The sequence below is a fragment of the Miniopterus natalensis genome, chromosome 3, assembly GCF_054644295.1.
Source record: "Miniopterus natalensis isolate mMinNat1 chromosome 3, mMinNat1.hap1, whole genome shotgun sequence".
NCBI lineage: Eukaryota > Metazoa > Chordata > Mammalia > Chiroptera > Miniopteridae > Miniopterus > Miniopterus natalensis.
Window position 1 is genome coordinate 1,494,313 of NC_142083.1, and position 16,384 is coordinate 1,510,696.

Consider the following 16,384-nt stretch of genomic DNA (forward strand, 5'->3'; position numbering starts at 1 on the left):
CACAGCCCCACTACTCTTACACCTGCTACCTGGGGCCCAGGGTAACCATGACAGTGGCACTGAGCGCTCAGGGTGCCAGGCACCTGCTCACCACTCCTTACTTCAGCCCAACAGGTGTCATCTCATTTTTCAGGGAAGGACACTGGGCCGCAGAGAGGTTAACAGTGCAGAAGCCAGGAGTAGGAGGCAGGTGATCTGTGCCCGGTCCCACCCTTAGCCCCACTGCTCAGCTCCCCCCAAGTACAAGTTCCTGTAGGTGCTCAGAAAACCCTCTTTCCGAGGTGAGCGTCTCTGCACCAGCCCCAAACGGGCTGTTGTGAAGCCTAAATGAGATGCTGCGAGGGAGGATAAAGCACCCGTTAAGCAGGTGGACTCGGGTCAGCCTGCTGTCTCATCACTATGTTCAGGTCTCTTCTGTAAAAGCGGGAGTAACAGCACGTGCCTGGTAGGGCTGAAGTGTGGGTTTTATAATCTGTTCCATACAAATCCCCCAGCACAGGTCCCGGCACAAAGCAAGTCTTCAAGGAGACCAGGGCAGCCTGCCCAGCAAAAGGGGGGGGGGGGCGTTACACGGAGGAAAACTTGGGGGCAGAAAGAGAGAGAAAGCAAACACAGGGAAGTGTTTCCAGTTGGAGGCAGACATGCGGCTGTTCATGACACCTTATTCAAATTTTCTGTATAGTTGAAAAAACGTTTGGGGGAGGTCATGTTTTATTGCATTGAGAATAAGCCTAAATGTATGACAAACATGTACAAATAAAACCCAAACGTTCTCAAAGCACATTTAGGGAATCTCCCCTGCACTCTCTTCACGGGCACCCCCAGTACTCTCCCTAGCCAGGGATGCCTCACTCTGAGCCCCTGGAGGACGCCCCTTCTCCTGACATGGTGACAAGCCAAGCTCTGCGGGAACGCTCTCCTCCTGGCTCGGGGAGGGAAGTGGTGATCCCCAAGCTGACGGAGGAAAAGCTGGTCTGTGATGGTAAAAATCGGGGGGGTGGGGCGGGGGAGCGGGGGGGATCGTATCATCTGTTCCAAATTCCAGAGTATCTGGAGCCCTCAGCCTGCTGGGAGGGGGGAGAGGGCGGGGACTGGCTCCTCCGCACACTCTGACTCCGGGAGGAGTTGTCTTTACCAGCATCGCTCCATCAGTCGGCCAAGATCGACACGGGTGACTTGCTTCCAGGATCGTCCAGATTGGGAGTCATGTAAGGGTGCTCTTCTAGCTCCCCTTTGCCACAGATAATTTAGTATACATTTTTTACGTACCATGCCCATATTTTCTACCCCAATTTGGAACTGCTTGGTGGAAAATGAGCCTGTTCTGGAGAACTAGTGATGGTCTCCATGCGTAGAGATCTCCCCAAAACTTAGCTAAGAGCCTCCCTACTTTTGCAGCCTTGGAGCTCCCTGACAAGGGGAGCGGCGGGGGGCTGGCCAGTGGCTAGGCTACTCAGGGAGCAGAGGGAGCCGGAGACAGAGCCAGGACCAGGCTGTGGGAAGCCGGGGTGCAGCTGAGAAAGCTCCTGAGGACACATTGATTTATCCATGCCAAGCACCAGTCAGGTGACATAGCTTCGCAGCAACACACTGAAGTCGGTGTTATGTTTTTCCTGAAGAGCTGGGGCTCGAGAGCCCGGTGGAGCCTGCTTCTGATCCTCTCGCACTGTGACCCTAAAGCCAGAGCTGGTCAGCAGTGCTATGGCGGGACTCCAGCTGACCAGCCTCCCCCAGCTCCTCCCATGGACCGATGGATGAGTCTCTAAGTCGACTCCAGCTCTGGCCCCGGGTGACTCCCCATCACCGTCAGGGCCCTCCTGCCTGTTAATCGGGGTGACAGGTGCAAATAAAGAGGGTCTTTCAATACCCGGCTACTAGGTGTGAGACACAAGGTGCCCACAGGAGGCCACAAAGACCCCAGCTTCAGACAATTGTTCAGATTAGATGGGCATGAGTGGTCCTGAGAGAGGCCCTCACCCAGGGACCTGGGGACGCCCACCGCGGGGACCCTGGGGAGGGCGCAGGGCTGCGGTAGGGCGGAGGGACCCGCAGCGCCCAGCGCAGCTGAGGCCTCGGACGGCGGGGCAGAGGCCGGGCTGCAGGGAACCTGGGACTGTCCACCGTGGCGTTTTCAGAAACTAGAGGAGTTTGTTCGTGCCGCTGTTTCTTAACTGACCCCTTTACAGGCTGTGTGCTGCTGCCTGGGAAGTGCGGGCAGGGCGCGGGGCGGCTGTCAGCCTCCGGCCCAGAGACCCGGGGAGGGTGGCGAGTCCGGGGAGGGGGCTCCCCTGGGAGTCTCGGGGGAGGGGCTTCTGTGACGGGGGTGGGGCTGTTCGGCGAGTTCCTGCTGGGAGTCTACCCCCCCCCCCAAATCCTACAGGGCTAGGCAAGCGCTGGGGTCTGGGGCCTGTCTCTGGAGGCGGCGCGTTTGTTTCCCGCTCTGCGGCGGGGCTGGAAGGAAACGGGGACCGAGGCCTGGAGGTTTCTCCCCCGCCGTCCGGAGGCGGGAGGCGCAGCCGGCGAGGGGGGCCCGCGGGGCCCGTGCGCACCGCCCGCCCCCTTCCTTTGGCGCGGCCCGGAGGCGGCGGCGCCAACACTCGCCAAAAGGGCGCTGGCGGGCCCGGGCCCCGCGCTCGCGGCTCCCGGGGGAAGCCGTTGCCGGGTTGGGTTTAACGCCTCCGCCCGCGCGCAGATTGTCCGCGGCTGAAGGCGCCACCGCCCGCGCTCCGGCGCGAGCCGCCCCTCCCGCGGCCGCCCTGCCTCCGGTCCCCTCCCCTCCGGTCCCCTCCCGTCCCCTCCCCTCCCTCCCCTCCCGTCCCCTCCGCTCCCTCCACCCGCCCGCGCGCCCTCCCTCGCACCTCGCAGTCGCCCCTCGGCTCCACCCGGCCACGCGCCTCCCTGGATCTCCGCGCGGCTTCCGAGCCCGCAGGCGCCCGGCGGAGCGCCGGGGGCGCGTGGCCAGCGCAGCCCCGGCCGCCGCCTCCGCGCAGTCGGCCGGGAGGCAAGATGCAGGCGTGCGAGGGCGCCGCGGCGGGACGCCGGGCCTTCGGCAGCATCTGCCCCAACAGGATGCTGGAGCCGCGGGGCCGGCCCCTGGGCAAGCCCGGGAAGCTGGAGAGGAAGGTGGGGCCGGGGCCGGGGGGGTCCGCGAGCCCTGGGCCCCGGGGCTGACCCGCACTCACGGTCTCTGTGCCCGCCCAGTTCGCTCCTCCTCGGACCCTCTTCCCGGGCGGCGGCGGCGGCCCGGTGTCAGTGTACGAGGACCCCCCGGGCGCCGAGCCCGCCGCGCTGCCTGGTGAGCCCGGCGCCCCGCGCGACCCCTCGGGTTCCCGGGGCGGGGCAGGTGGGGCGCACGCGGCTGCGAAGAGCTGCTTCCCCCGGGTTCCCACGTGCTGGCAGCGATGCCAGCCGCCAGCCCTGGCGCGGGACTCACGGCCGGCCGGGCGCGGTCCCGGTTGTCCCCGCGCAGCCCTCACCACCATAGACCTGCAGGACCTGGCCGACTGCTGCTTCCTCGGGCCCGACGCGCCGCCTGCGGGTCACCCGGCCGCCGCGCAGGTACGTTCCTTTCCTAGGGTCGCCCCTCGGCGCCTCTGGCGCCCACACTCGACTGCGGCTCGTTCCCGAGACGCCGCCTCGCCCGTGGGAAGCGCGGGCGCGTGCGGCTGGCGGGCCGTCGGGTGGGACTCGGGCCTGGAGGCCCGGACCCTCCCCTCAGCGCGTCTCCCGGCGTCGGGCTCAGGGCCGTCCCGACCGGCTCGGGCGGGGGGCTCGCCTGGAGGGCCCCTCAGCCGGACCCGCCCCGGCCGCCTCCCACGGTCCCCTGGAGCTGCGGCGGAGCACGGCGCTCACCGGGGGCCGGGGGGGGGCACGGCGCTCACCGGGGGCCGGGGGGGGGCGCGGCGCTCACCGGGGGCCGGGCGGGGCGGGGGGGGGGGGAGCAAGTTCGCGCGCCGGGCCCCCTGCCGGCCGGTCCTTAACCACCCTCACTCCCCGGGTTCTCCAGCGGAGGCGGGAGGTTAGCTTCTGGGTGGAGACGCGGGCGAGACAGAGGCTCGCATCTGGGGAAGCGGGCGAGGAGCGAAGGCTCTGGAAGGAACCCGACGGGAAGGCTCCTCTCCGCCCAGGGGGCCCCCCCTTCAGCGCTTGGCACTTCTAAATTTTTTCTCCCCTCCAAAGGCTCGGTTACCTACCCTCACGGGATGAAGAGGCCTTTGACTTTTTTCTGCTCCGCCCCCCCCCCCCCACTGTCTTATTTCCATTCACTTTACTGCTCTCCAGGGCCCACCTCCCGGGCAGGTGGTGGGACCTCCCAGCACCGGTGTCTAGGTGGCCAGAAGCTGCTTGTCACGGGACACGAAGCGCCCGCGCGCGGGAGGCCTTAGCTGCGGGACACCTGGAAGGGTGCGGGTTCCAGCTTCCCCGCAGCAGGTGCTGGGGCGGTGGGTGCAGGGCGCAGGCCTAGCGCGGGAATGTCTAGAAGATACGACCACGTCGCACAGCTGGGGTCGGGGTGGGGCAGGGCTTCCGAGGGCCTCCCCTGAGTGCCCCTGAGAACTGGGGTAGAGTCCCGGGTCCCAGCGGGCTCGGCCGCGAGGGGCGGAGGCGGTCAAGGCAGAGGGCGAGGGGGCATCGCCCTGCGGAGGGAGCCAGTCTGCTGGCGTTAGATCCCGATGCTCGAGTCGGGCACCTTCCAGCCGACCTGGAGCCTACACACTCCCTCACTCCCGTGTGTTTATTTTGCAAGTAAAACCCAAGCAGGCTCCTGCTGAATTTTTGCTCAGGTACCCAGAGCTCAAATTTGACGGCACGTCTCGTGTTGGTCCCCCCCGCCCCCCCTTGTCGTAGTTGGCGAAATGCCAGGTTCTTACTAACTGGGTGGGTAGGACTCAGATTCAAGGACGGAGCTCGCCCAAGACGTTCAAGGGGTCGGGGCGTTTCCTGGGGAAGACAGAGCTGAGGCAGAGGGAGGGACCCCGAGGGGAAGGTCCCGGGGAGACCCTGGCCCCAGCACCCGCCGCCTCATTTCCCAGCCCCCTCCTGCTGGGGGGGGTGGGCAGAGAGAGAGGCGCCCTGCGAGAGTCCGAGGTCCAGAGTGGGCGTGACCCGGCGGCGCAGGGAAGCGTGTCCTGGCCCCAGGTTCGGGCTGGCCTCCAGGCGCGCCCTGGCCAGGACTTCTCCACGGTCCAGTGAGAGGGAGACCTTTCTGCCTGGACCGCGAGCCTCCTTTCTGCTGCTCCAACCAGGGCCCGGCGCGTGCTCCGGGTTTCTCAGCTCCTTCCCCGCAGTCTCGGGTCCCAGCCGGCCCCAGAGGCCCCTGATTGGAGGTCCCCACCCCCCAGGGGGACCGGTAGCAACAGTGGGCCGGTAGAGTCGATATTTTGGGGGGCATGCCGGAGGCGCCCACGCCCCTGGAGGCTCCCCCCAGGCTGTCCGCCCTGGGAGCCGGTTTCCCAGCAGACAGGAGGCTGGAGGCCCCGAGGCGCGGAGGCCCGGGGCCTGTTCTGGGACGCGAGCCCGAGCCCACCGTCTGGGGGCCGGGGTCTTGGGGCAATTCCGTGTCTCCGAGCCTCAGAGTCGGCACCAGGAGCCGCTCACCTCCCGGGCGCGGCCTGCTCCCCACATCGGTGTGAGAGGCGACGGGGAGACTGAGAGCTCTGTCCGCTCTAAATGTTCGGGAATTCGGGGAATAAACGTTCGGGGCCGCCTGGCTCCTGCCGGCCCCGCCCGCGGGCCACCGCGGGAACGCGGGGAGTGTCCGGTGCGAGCCGCTGAGATGCGTTTCTCGGCGGGAAAAGTCACCGCCGGCTTTTTAGGAAATACTAGCGCCAGCGGCCGCGCCTGCAGCGCGCTGAACCGCATCCTCTCCGCAGCAGCCCCGCCCGCGTCCCGGCCAACTCCCTCCTCCCCTCTCCTCTCCTTTATGGGGGGGGGGGTCTAGCTGTGGCTGGGCCTTGGCGGGAAATGCGGCCTCGAGTCCGCCCTGTGTGACCCTGCACCCCGTGGGCGGAAGACGGGGTGCTGGCCGCGCGCCCGGGGCCGTGGGAGAGGCGGCTCCGGGGCAGGCCCGAGGCCAGTGGGCGCTGAGTTTCCGCGGGCGCGCGAGGAGCGCGCGACGCAGGCCGCGGGTGGGCTGGGGCGGGCCCGGGAGGCGGCGCTGGACGGCCGCGCGGAGCCCCGAGGGCCCGAGCCTGACCCAGCCGCGCGGTGCGGCGCCCTGCGGGACCCTCGGCCCCCGGCCCCGCGTCGTGCGCCCGGCTCCCCGCCCCCCCCCCCCGTGGCGGTGCAAACCGGCGGGCCCCGCGTCTCGGGTGGGGCTTTGATTTTCAGGTAGGAGGCCCGCCGCCGAGCCGGGGGGAGGACTGTCGGCGTAGGAAGTGGGCCAGGCCTGCCACGCGCGACCCTGACTGGCCGACACCTCTGGTTTATTTTAGAACCATGCCCTGCAGGCTGCGGTGGACTTCGACCTGCAGGATTTCGGGGTCACCGTGGAGGAGCTCATTGCAGGCAAGTGAAGCTCCCTGCCCTTCAGTACCCGCGGGGCGCCCCACCCCAGCCAGACCAGCCCAGAGCTCCTGACCGAGAGGCGGTTAAACCCACACGTGCCAGGCCTCGCCAGCAATTCACCGAAGGGTCAGGCTCCTGGACGTTTAGGGGAACCCCAGCCCTCCGACGGAGATGCGCGCAGGGCTGATAACGCCTCAGTTCCCGCGCGCGAGTCGGGGGAGAGGGGCCCCACTCTGTGCGGCGGGGGGCGCGGTGAGTGGCAGGACCTGTGTGCCTTGGGGCAGGCCGGCCCGGCCCCCGTAGGGTTCGGTAGGACCGGCTCGTCCGCGCTCAGGTGTCAGGAGAGGCCTGGGAGCCGTAGGGCTGCGGCGCGAGGCTGCTTCACTGGCCGCGGAGAAGCCTCCGCGGGCCCGGCCTCCGCGTGGGTCCGGTCGCCGCGCGAGGCTGGCGCGCCCTCGGCTCCGGCCCAGCTGCCGCTGTCCCTCAGACTCGGCCCTGCTGTCGCCTCCCGCGGCCGGCGACTTCCCCGTCTCTCCTTGCGACACACCGCCCTTCGCGCCCCGCCTCTCCCCGCCGCCGCACCCACCGGCCCCGCCGCCGCCGCGCCCCGCGGACGCGCCCGGGTGCGAGCAGTACTGGAAGGAGGTGGCCGACCAGAACCAGAGGGCGCTGGGCGACGCGCTGGTGGCCAACAACCAGGTGGGGCCCTGCGGGGCGGCCAGCGGCCCGGGGCGGGGCGGGGCGGGGACGTGCCCGGGACGTCGGAGCCCGAGGGCGCGGGCGGCTCAGGAGCTGCTCTCGCCTGAGGCCCTGCCTCGGTTTCCAGCTCCGCTAAGTGGGACTAACCTGACCCCAGCGGGGTTTCACAGGGCCGCCTGTGTTTATGGGGGGCTTTCCAGGTGCCTGGTATTGTGCTTCCCGAGCTACGTTCTCCTTGCGTTTAAAGTTCATAGCATTTGAGCTCGACACTCGCGAGCCCGGGTTACGCTGAGTCAGGGAAAGAAGCGCGGGGGCGGCGCTTCCAGGCAGCGCCCGGATCCGTGCGGTTCACCCCCGCGCTCGCCCAGGGTCCGCTGAGACGCGTTTTGTCCGTGCTGTGTCTTTTTTTTTTTTAAACGTCACAAAAAGAGAATTGGTGCTCACCAGTGTGAGTGCCCTAGGCCCGCGTTCCCGATTGGACCTTAGGGTCTGGGTTGCGCGCGCGCAGGGCGCACCCACGAGGCCGAGCGCGGGGGGCCCGCCGCTCAGAGCTCCGACCTCCCCGCGCAGCTGCACGCGACCCTGACCCAGAAGCAGGAGGAGATCGCGTCGCTCCGGGAGCGCAACGTGCGGCTGAAGGAGCTCGCCAGTCGGACCCGGCACCTGGCCTCGGTGCTGGACGTAAGCGGGGCGCGAGTGTGGGGCTCTGCGGGCCGTCGGGAATGAACTGTACGCCCGGCCCGCTCCCAGTGCTGGGCCCCGGCGGGGTGGGAGACGCAGAGGCCCGCGGGGAGCCCGCCGAGTCCCTTGCTCCAAGTGCGCCCAGGTGTCCGCGCGCCTGGGTGTCCGCGTGCCCAGGTGTCAGTGCGCCGGGTGTCAGTGCGCCCGGGTGTCCGCGCGCCCAGGTGTCAGTGCGCCCTGGCCCCAGGCGGCGCCCCTCCCGATCTTTTGCAGAAGCTGATGGTCACGCAGGCCCGGGATTGCGACGCGGCAGCCGAGCCCCGCCCGCTCAGAGCCACCGCCAAAAGGAGCCTGGAGGACCTGCTGGGCGCTGGGGGGCAGGACTGCGCGCAGGTGGACGCCATCCTGAAGGACATTTCCGAGCGCTGCGACGAAGCGCTCCAGCGCCGCAACCCCAAGCGGCTCCACCTGCAGCCGGAGCCCGCGAGCCTGGCCCGCGGGCCGCGGCGGCTGCACGGTGCCTTCCGCGGGCTGCGCACCGACTGCAGCCCGAGCGCGCTGCGCCTGGGCCCCGGGGAGCTGGAGGCCGGCGGCTCCTTCTGCACCCCCATCCGCAGCCACAGCACCATCCGCACCCTGGCTTTCCCCCAGGGCAACGCCTTCACCATCCGGACGGCCAGCGGGGGGTACAAATTCCGCTGGGTCCCGAGCTGAGCCGGCCTGTGGTCCCCCCAAACCTTGCCCGTGTCCGTAGCGAAGCGCCTGGAGCCTCAGCGCGAGGGGCTGGGACTGCTCCTGGCACCCCTCCCAGGCGCCGCCCGCAGGGCAGTGCCCGGAGCCCGGGTTACTTCCAGGAGCAAACCTCACTGACGCGCTGCCAGGCTCCGCTGCAAGCGCTGAGTCGTCCCCCCTCCTCGGGGAAACCGCGCGCGCACGTCCCCAAAACACAGGCGCCGCAGGCAAGTTAGGTAGTTCCCGCAGCTTTAAGTTATGCACTTTCAGTGCTGAAGGGACTTAGCGACCGCTTGGCTATTTTATAAAGTGCCCTGGCTTTACAGGCGGGAAAGGGGAGCTCTACGAGGTCATTTCTACAAGAAGCATTCCCGGGACCTTCCAGTCCCTCTCACCAGTCAGGGACGGAGTGTCGGCCCAGGCCAGGTCCAGGCCCCCCCCCCCAGTTAAGTTCTGGAAGGACACTTAACTTTGCGACTATTGAAAACGTTTGTTCTAGCTGCCAGGACAAATAATTAGGGGAGGCAGCTCAACACCTGCCCCAGGGCAATAAAGTAGAGAAAGGTGCGGATTCCCAGAGGCAGTGCTTGCCAACCTGCTCGGTGCTAACACGTTTGTAAGGATTGTTCATGTAATTCTGTAAGATTCATGGCAAATGTTTGTATTAATTCTATATACAATTTTCTCTGAATGGAAAAACCACACAGAAAGCAAACTTTGTTCATAAGAAACATAAGTTGTTTGTAGAAAGTGGCATGTCCCACATGAAACAGTGTTCATACTTTTGGCCAGAAATCAAGTGTGGGAATCTTGGCAGAAGTAAAACTACCTGAGTTCTGTGGGTAGAACTGGGCTACACTGCCATTCTTAAAAAATACATCTTTATTGATTTCAGAGAGAGGAAGGGGGAGGGAGGGAGGAACATCAATGATGAGAGTCATTGATCAGCTGCCTCCCCAACGCCCCCGACTGGGGATAGAGCCTGCAATCCGGGCACATGCCTTGACCGGGAATCAAACCGTGACCTCCTGATTCATAGGTCAATGCTCAACCACTGAGCCACGCCGGCCCGGCCACCTTCATCTTTTGATTTCTGCTTGACCTTCTTAGAAACGCTTACATGCTTATGAGCTATACAGGCCCTCACCTGGACCTCTCTTCCCTTTTGTGTAACAATGTGACCTAGTTCTTGCCACAGGTCTGCTTGTGTTTGGGGCTCAGCTGGGCATGTTTCCAGCCCTGTTCCACCCCTGCCCTGGGCTGCCACCTGAGTGCAGAGATCAGGTGACAGGTGAGCTCCGGCAGGGGCAGAACCTGCTCCTCCAGTTGGTCCTGGGTGCTGTTATCTGTATTTAAATAGCCACTCAGAAAGCAAAAAAGTGACAAAATAGACTCCATTTCCTCATATTTTGTCTAACAAATGAACTTAAAATATGCACTGGATGGCTCAGAGTTCTTATCAGCTCAAATATAAAGTTAACATAGTCAGGATTTGAAAAACTAAACAAAACAAAAATCCTTAACTATTCCTAAGAAACAAGCATTCAGCTTCTCAAGTTATTTTCCTCTTCATTCCTTACTAGTGTTTTCATAATGCATTAGCTTCAATGATTGAAAAGTTAAAATTTTTATGTGTATATTTTTGTCTTATGTCAGGATTTTTAAAAAATTATAATTCTTACTGCCATTCAGATTATAGACCTGTAATTGTTATGTCTGCATTGGCAACTCTGGGCTTAAGCGTCTTCCATTTCTGGGGGGCAGGGGTTGTGGGGAGCAACTCTACTGTGAACTAATGGCACAAATGACCAACTTTGCATTATTTAACAGCAGTTGAGTTTAAAAATTAGATTCCCCCATTCAACAGACATTTATTGAATGTTACTGAGAATCTCGCTGATACAGATACTAAAAAAACAGCAAAAGATCAAAACACAAAGACCTTGCCCTCATGGGCCTTCCTCCGGGAAGAGGTAAGTGCTGAGTATAAAACGCTGGCCGGACAGTAGGAAGGATAGCGTCCCAGCGAGGCTGCTGTAGCAGAACACCAGCGCTGGTGGTTTAAACAGCAGACACTGGTTTCTCCCGTCTGGAGGCTGGGAGGCCAGCTCCGTGGGTTGTGAGGAGGGTTCCTGGGCCTGTGAGGGCACAGCCCCTGCGGGGACTCCCTCTTAGGACCGTGTGTAACCTAGTCACATCACGTTGGGGGCTGGGGCTTCAACTATGATCTGTGGGGGCACAAACATCAGGTTTTTAGCAGCTAGAGGACACCAGGAGCAGGAGATGTATTTAGAGAGGGAAGCTCCTCTGGTAAAGAGGCCCCAGGAAGCGAGGGAATGAGTCTTCTGGGTGCCTGAGGGCCGAGCCTCCAGGCCGAGGGACACAAGTGCAAAGTGAGAGTGAGTGTGTGAGTGTGTGTGTGCGAGTGTGTGGAGGCCGTGCAGACTTGGAGAAAAGCCAGGAGGCCAGTGCAGCTAGAACTGGGTGAACGTAGGGAAAATGAAGACATTGGGCAGAAGTGACAGCCCACCTAGGCCTTGCTGGGGACTTTTTAAAAAAACTGATCTTAGAGGGAGATGTCAATTTGTGTTCCACTTGTTTACAAATCCATTGGTTGACTTGGTTCCTCCTTGTGCCCTGAGTGGGATCCCAGACGCTTTGGCCTTTCAGGACGACCCTCTAACCAACTGAGAGTCCAGCCGGGGAGATGAGGGCTGTGCTCTGACTGATCGGGTGGGAAGCCACTAGAGGTTTTTGGCTGAGGGGTCACATGACCACGTTTAGTTTTAAATGGGGTGTTCTGGTATCTTTGGGAGCATTGTAGTGGGGTGGGCATGGGGAACAAGCGTAGAAGCAGAGACCCCGTTTGAAGACTATTGGATAAGCTGGGAGGGGGGTAATCATAACTGATGCCAAGGTGGCTGTGGTGGGCAGAACAGCCCCCAGAGCTGTCCACAGGGAGGCTCAGCTCACCCGGGGAGCGACTGCTGATGGAGAAGCCTGGGGAGAGCCCTGGGCTCCGCATGGCAATGAGGAAGGACTTCCTGTCACAGAGGCTGGTGGCTGCGGTGAAATGCTGACCAGCAAGTTTCCTCCTCACCTGAAGCAGCTCGCACAGGACTCTCACTGACTCCCCTTCTGCCGGACCTCTCGGCTCTAGCTGGAGAAAACTGTCCAAGAAGTAAAAATATAGGCACGAGTTAGATGCCAAGCGCGGGCGGGCCTGGGTGACCCGGAGAGCAGAAAGCGTAGCGCGCCCACAGCTGCGTGCTCGAGCGGACGGTGGGATGGGGGAGGCAGGGGGCTGCTTCTAACGAGTGCCGGGGACAGTCGCAGCACCGCAGGCAGCTCCAGAGACGGAAAGAAGCCCAGTTCCTGCCTCCCAGGGAATCCCTGCCTCCGGGAGCCTGGATGGAACTGTGGAAGGAAGTCGCCAGGGTCAGGAGGCATCCTGGTCAAGATGTGCAGAACCATCCCCCTCGGGAAGGCGCACCGAGTGGGGGGGGGGGGAGAGCTGCTCTGGCCCCCCAGCAGCCGGAACTCTGCATCCCTCTGCTGTTGCCACAGGCCCATTGAAAATGTTACTTAAAGGTTCTACATTTTTTCTAACTCATTAGGTTAACAGCTTTCATTGCCACCCTAACTACCTCGCATCTTGCCCTGAAAAATTCCGTCCTCGTGTGAGGCGTCTGGATGAACTTCGAGTCGCTCGTTTACTTACTGAGGCCCCATATAGTCTTCTCGTTGAGTTGTTTATAGTTTATTGCCGATTACACCTGAAATGAATCTGAGGCCATTTACCTACACGAAACAGGAGAGTTAAAACTGACTACCGTTAAATGTAAGGAAATCAGCAGTCAGGTAGTAATTTGCTTTGATTCGATCGTTTGGACTCTTGAAGACCCATTGCCTCCCTTTAGGCAAACACCTGCACAAACTTGCATAACCAACAACTCTTTCAATAGTTACTTTTAGCTGCTTAACAAAATACTAGGTAAATCAGATGTGACGATTATATTTATTGGTATTGTACTGATGCAAGGGAAAGGAAACTCCGCAGATTCACTTAGGATTTATATGGGCAGCCAAATAATGATTAGAAATTGCATTTAGGTTAGGACGTCGCTGGCTTTCAACACTGGCTCTCACTGGAACCACCTGGGGAGGTTTGACAAGCACCAACCGCGGGGCCCCACCTGCAGAGACCCCAGCTGCCCTGGCGTCAGCATTTAATTCTGCTCTCATTAGGAAACACACTTTATAAGACTTTGGCCTTTTGAAATCTACTGAGATTTAATGGCCTCATTTATGGTCTAAATTGGTGAATGTACCATACACATTAAAAACAATGTGTATTCTGATGTTATTGAGCATAGTCTCCTTTATTATTTTATTATTATTATTTTTAACCCTCACCCGAGGATATTTTTTCCATTGCTGTTCAGAGAGAGTGGAAGGGGGAAGGAGAGAGAAACACTGACCTGAGAGAGACGCATCGATTGGTTGCTTCCCACACACGGAGGCCGGGGATCAAGCCTGCAACCAAGGGATGTGCCCTTGACAGGAATCGAACCCGAGACCCGTCAGTCTGTGGGCTGACGCTCTAACCACTGAGAAAACCTGCCAGGGTGAGCAGAGTCTCCTGTAAGTGTCAATTAGATTAGGGTGGTTGATATTGTTCATATCCTTTATTTCCTTACTGATTTTTGCTTTTTTGTCTTATCAAATACTATTAAAATCTCCAACTACACCTGTGGAATTGCTTTTCTCCCTTTAGTTCCATGAGTTTTTGCTTCATGTATTGTGAACACATATTATTAGGCACATACATTTATAATTATTCGGTATATTTTAAGGCATTGGCCCTTTCTATCATTTTGGAGTGTCTCTCTTTGTCTATAGTCATATCCTTGTCTTGAAGTCTATTTTGCCTGATATTTTGACATAATTTTTTGATTTGTCATATAACTGCATATATATGTATATTCAAGGTTTTTCCTGAATTTTAGAGAGAGAGGGAGCGAGAAACATCGGTCAGCTGCCCCCTGCGCGCCCACTGCTGGGGATCGAGCCCTCGACCTGGGCAAGTGCCCTGAGCCGGAATCCAACCAGTGACCTGCCAGGGGCAGGGATGATCTTCAGCCAACTGAGCCACGCCCGGCTGGGCTTAAACAGACTTTTTAAAGAGCAGTTTTAGATTGACAGGAAAGTTGAGAAGCTGTGCAGAGAAATTTCCCATCTATGTCCTGTGCAGTTTCCCCATATTAACATCTTACGTAAGTCTGGTATATTTGTTAAAATTAACGAACTAATAGCAATACAGTCTTATTAATAAAAGTCCATACTTTACTCATATTTTCTCAGTTTTTAGTTAATGTCCTGTTTCTGTTCTGGGGTCCTACCCAAGATACCACCACACTGCATTTAGTTGTCCTGCCTCCTGACACTCATCTGGGCTGTGACAGCTTCTAACACTTTTCCTTGTTGTTCATGTCCCCAGAGTCTTGAGGAGCACAGGTCAGATATATTCCCAGAGGCCTTTCTCCTGACATTTATCTAATGTTTTCCTAGTGATTGGAGGGGTTATGTGTTTTTTAGAGGAAGGTCATATGGGGAAGTGCCATTTCATTGTATCACATCAAGGGCATTCTATCAACATGATTTATGGCTCCTGATCTTGACTTTACTCACCTGGTCAGTGTGGTGTCTGTCCACCACGACGCTGCTCTTTCTCCCCTTTCCCTGTGACGTCCACGACACGTGGCCCACACTCAATGGGGGTCAGGCTTTCCTCCTTTCGGGTGAAGTGACTTGGAGTTCTGTTGCGTTCGAATTTGTCTCTTCCCCTCAAATACATATCTTAGCCCTATCTATTTATCTGTCTATCTATCTATCTATCTATCTATCTATCTATCTATCTATCTATCTATCTATCATCTATCATCTATCTAATCTATCTCTATATCATCATCTATCTATATCTATCATCTATGTATCTATCTATCTATCCTACCACCTATCAGCTATCTCATTTTCAAGTAAAGAAAATTGTAAAAATTATCTTGCTCTATAGGACTCAATATGAATTCCAGCTCTAAATTGACTTGTCTGTTCTTTAAGCCAAAACTTAACTGAACAGAATAATGCTCATTACTTTTGTTTTCATTTTGTCTAATATTTGGCATTTACCTAACACTTCACAATAGACTCTCCCTCTTTATTATCTGCAATAGTTTAGTCTACATGCTAACATCTATCAACTGCATTTTAAATGGTTAAACGCTATTAAGTTCTCACAATCGATGTGTGAGCCGCCTCTACAACCCAGTCCTAGCTTTGCTCCCACATCACTAGTTAGTTACCTCTCTGTAAGTTTTAAGACGTTTAAGAAGGAAAGTTGCTCCTATTTGTTTCTTGCTTTTAGCCGTCTCAACCTTTCCTGGTGTTTGATAATAAACTTTATTATTTTTAAAAAGTATATCTTTATTGATTTCAGAGAGAGGAAAGGAGAGGGAGAGAGATAGAAACATCAATGATGAGAGAGTCATTGATTGGCTGCAGCCCACAACCCGGGCATGTGCCCTGACCGGGAATCGAACCCCGATCACCTGGATCCTAGGTCGACGATTAACCGCTGAGCCACGCCCGGCCGGGCGATAATAAACTTTAAACATCCTTTAGCCTGGAGGGGAGAGGCTAAAGCTAGGTTTTTCTGCAACGCTTAGGAAACTACCAACTAGCAAAAACTAAAAAGTAAAACCTGAAGGTTCTATGAGAGCAAGATGAGCACCAGTGTTGCACAAACAAGTGTAGAACTGCAAACCCCACACAAACAGGGAACTTCCAGCTGCTGCTCCTTAGAGGAACTTCAGCGTTAGCTGCTTTTGTTTCTGGACTGAAAGCGAGACATCTAAGTCTGGAAAGCTTTGCTGCTGCCCAGTCTTGAGGTAAACACTCCCCGCGAGTGGCCCGACCTCACGCCTGGGCCCGGGAGAGCGGGTGGAGGGGACGGAGCCGTGCCGAGCGAACTTTCATGAGGACTTTGGGATGAATTCAGTTGTTAAGTGAACGGGGAGCAGCCGCAGTGCAGAGGGGCCGTTGTGTGCTCGCGGCATAGGGCTGGGGACACGGGAAGGCCCGTTGCCTGACAGGAGGATGGCCTTTGTGCCTGAGCTCAGCGGGAAGAGTGTTTACCCGAGACGTGTCTTACAGCCTGAACCACGGACTTAAAGCAACTAAAGCATCCGACGTAACGGCACAAAAAAATTTAACAGATTTATGCTGGAGGGAAGCATTTTATACCACCATTTACCTGATTAACTGAAAACCACCTGTTGGCCTTCGTGCACTCTCACCACTGAACCACACTGGCCAGGGCTGTATTATATTTATTGGCAACACGTTTTTATCAGACCAGCTCGTGGAACCTGCAGGATTTCATACTGACAGGTGGTTTCCAGTTTTCAGACTGGAAAACTATCAACTAAATGGAAATACCAACAGATCAGAATGACAAATCCAAAACTAAGAGTGTCGAGTGTAAATATTAAACTAGTTGTTGTTCTACAACAATAATGTCCTTATTCTATTAAATGTATTTTATTTATTTATTTAACCCTCACCTGAGGATATTTTTTCCATTGACTTTTTTAGAGTGGAAGGGAGGGAGGGAGGGAGGGAGGGGAGAGAAACACCGACTGGCTGCCTCCCACGCGTGCACAGCTGAGGTACGTGCCCTTGACCAGACCGGAACCCAAGACCCTTT

The 16,384-nt window shown here is 58.5% G+C and overlaps 1 protein-coding gene across 1 annotated transcript; it reads left to right on the forward strand.

Moving 5' to 3' along the window:
- Positions 1-3,006: 3,006 nt before the first annotated feature.
- Positions 3,007-8,601, forward strand: MCIDAS (multiciliate differentiation and DNA synthesis associated cell cycle protein). The gene is made up of 7 exons (XM_087815040.1): positions 3,007-3,123; positions 3,202-3,295; positions 3,470-3,558; positions 6,435-6,507; positions 6,995-7,206; positions 7,777-7,887; positions 8,161-8,601. Exons 1-7 carry the CDS (start codon positions 3,007-3,009, stop codon positions 8,599-8,601), a joined length of 1,137 nt encoding a protein of 378 aa, XP_087671166.1.
- The last annotated feature ends 7,783 nt before the right edge of the window (positions 8,602-16,384 follow it).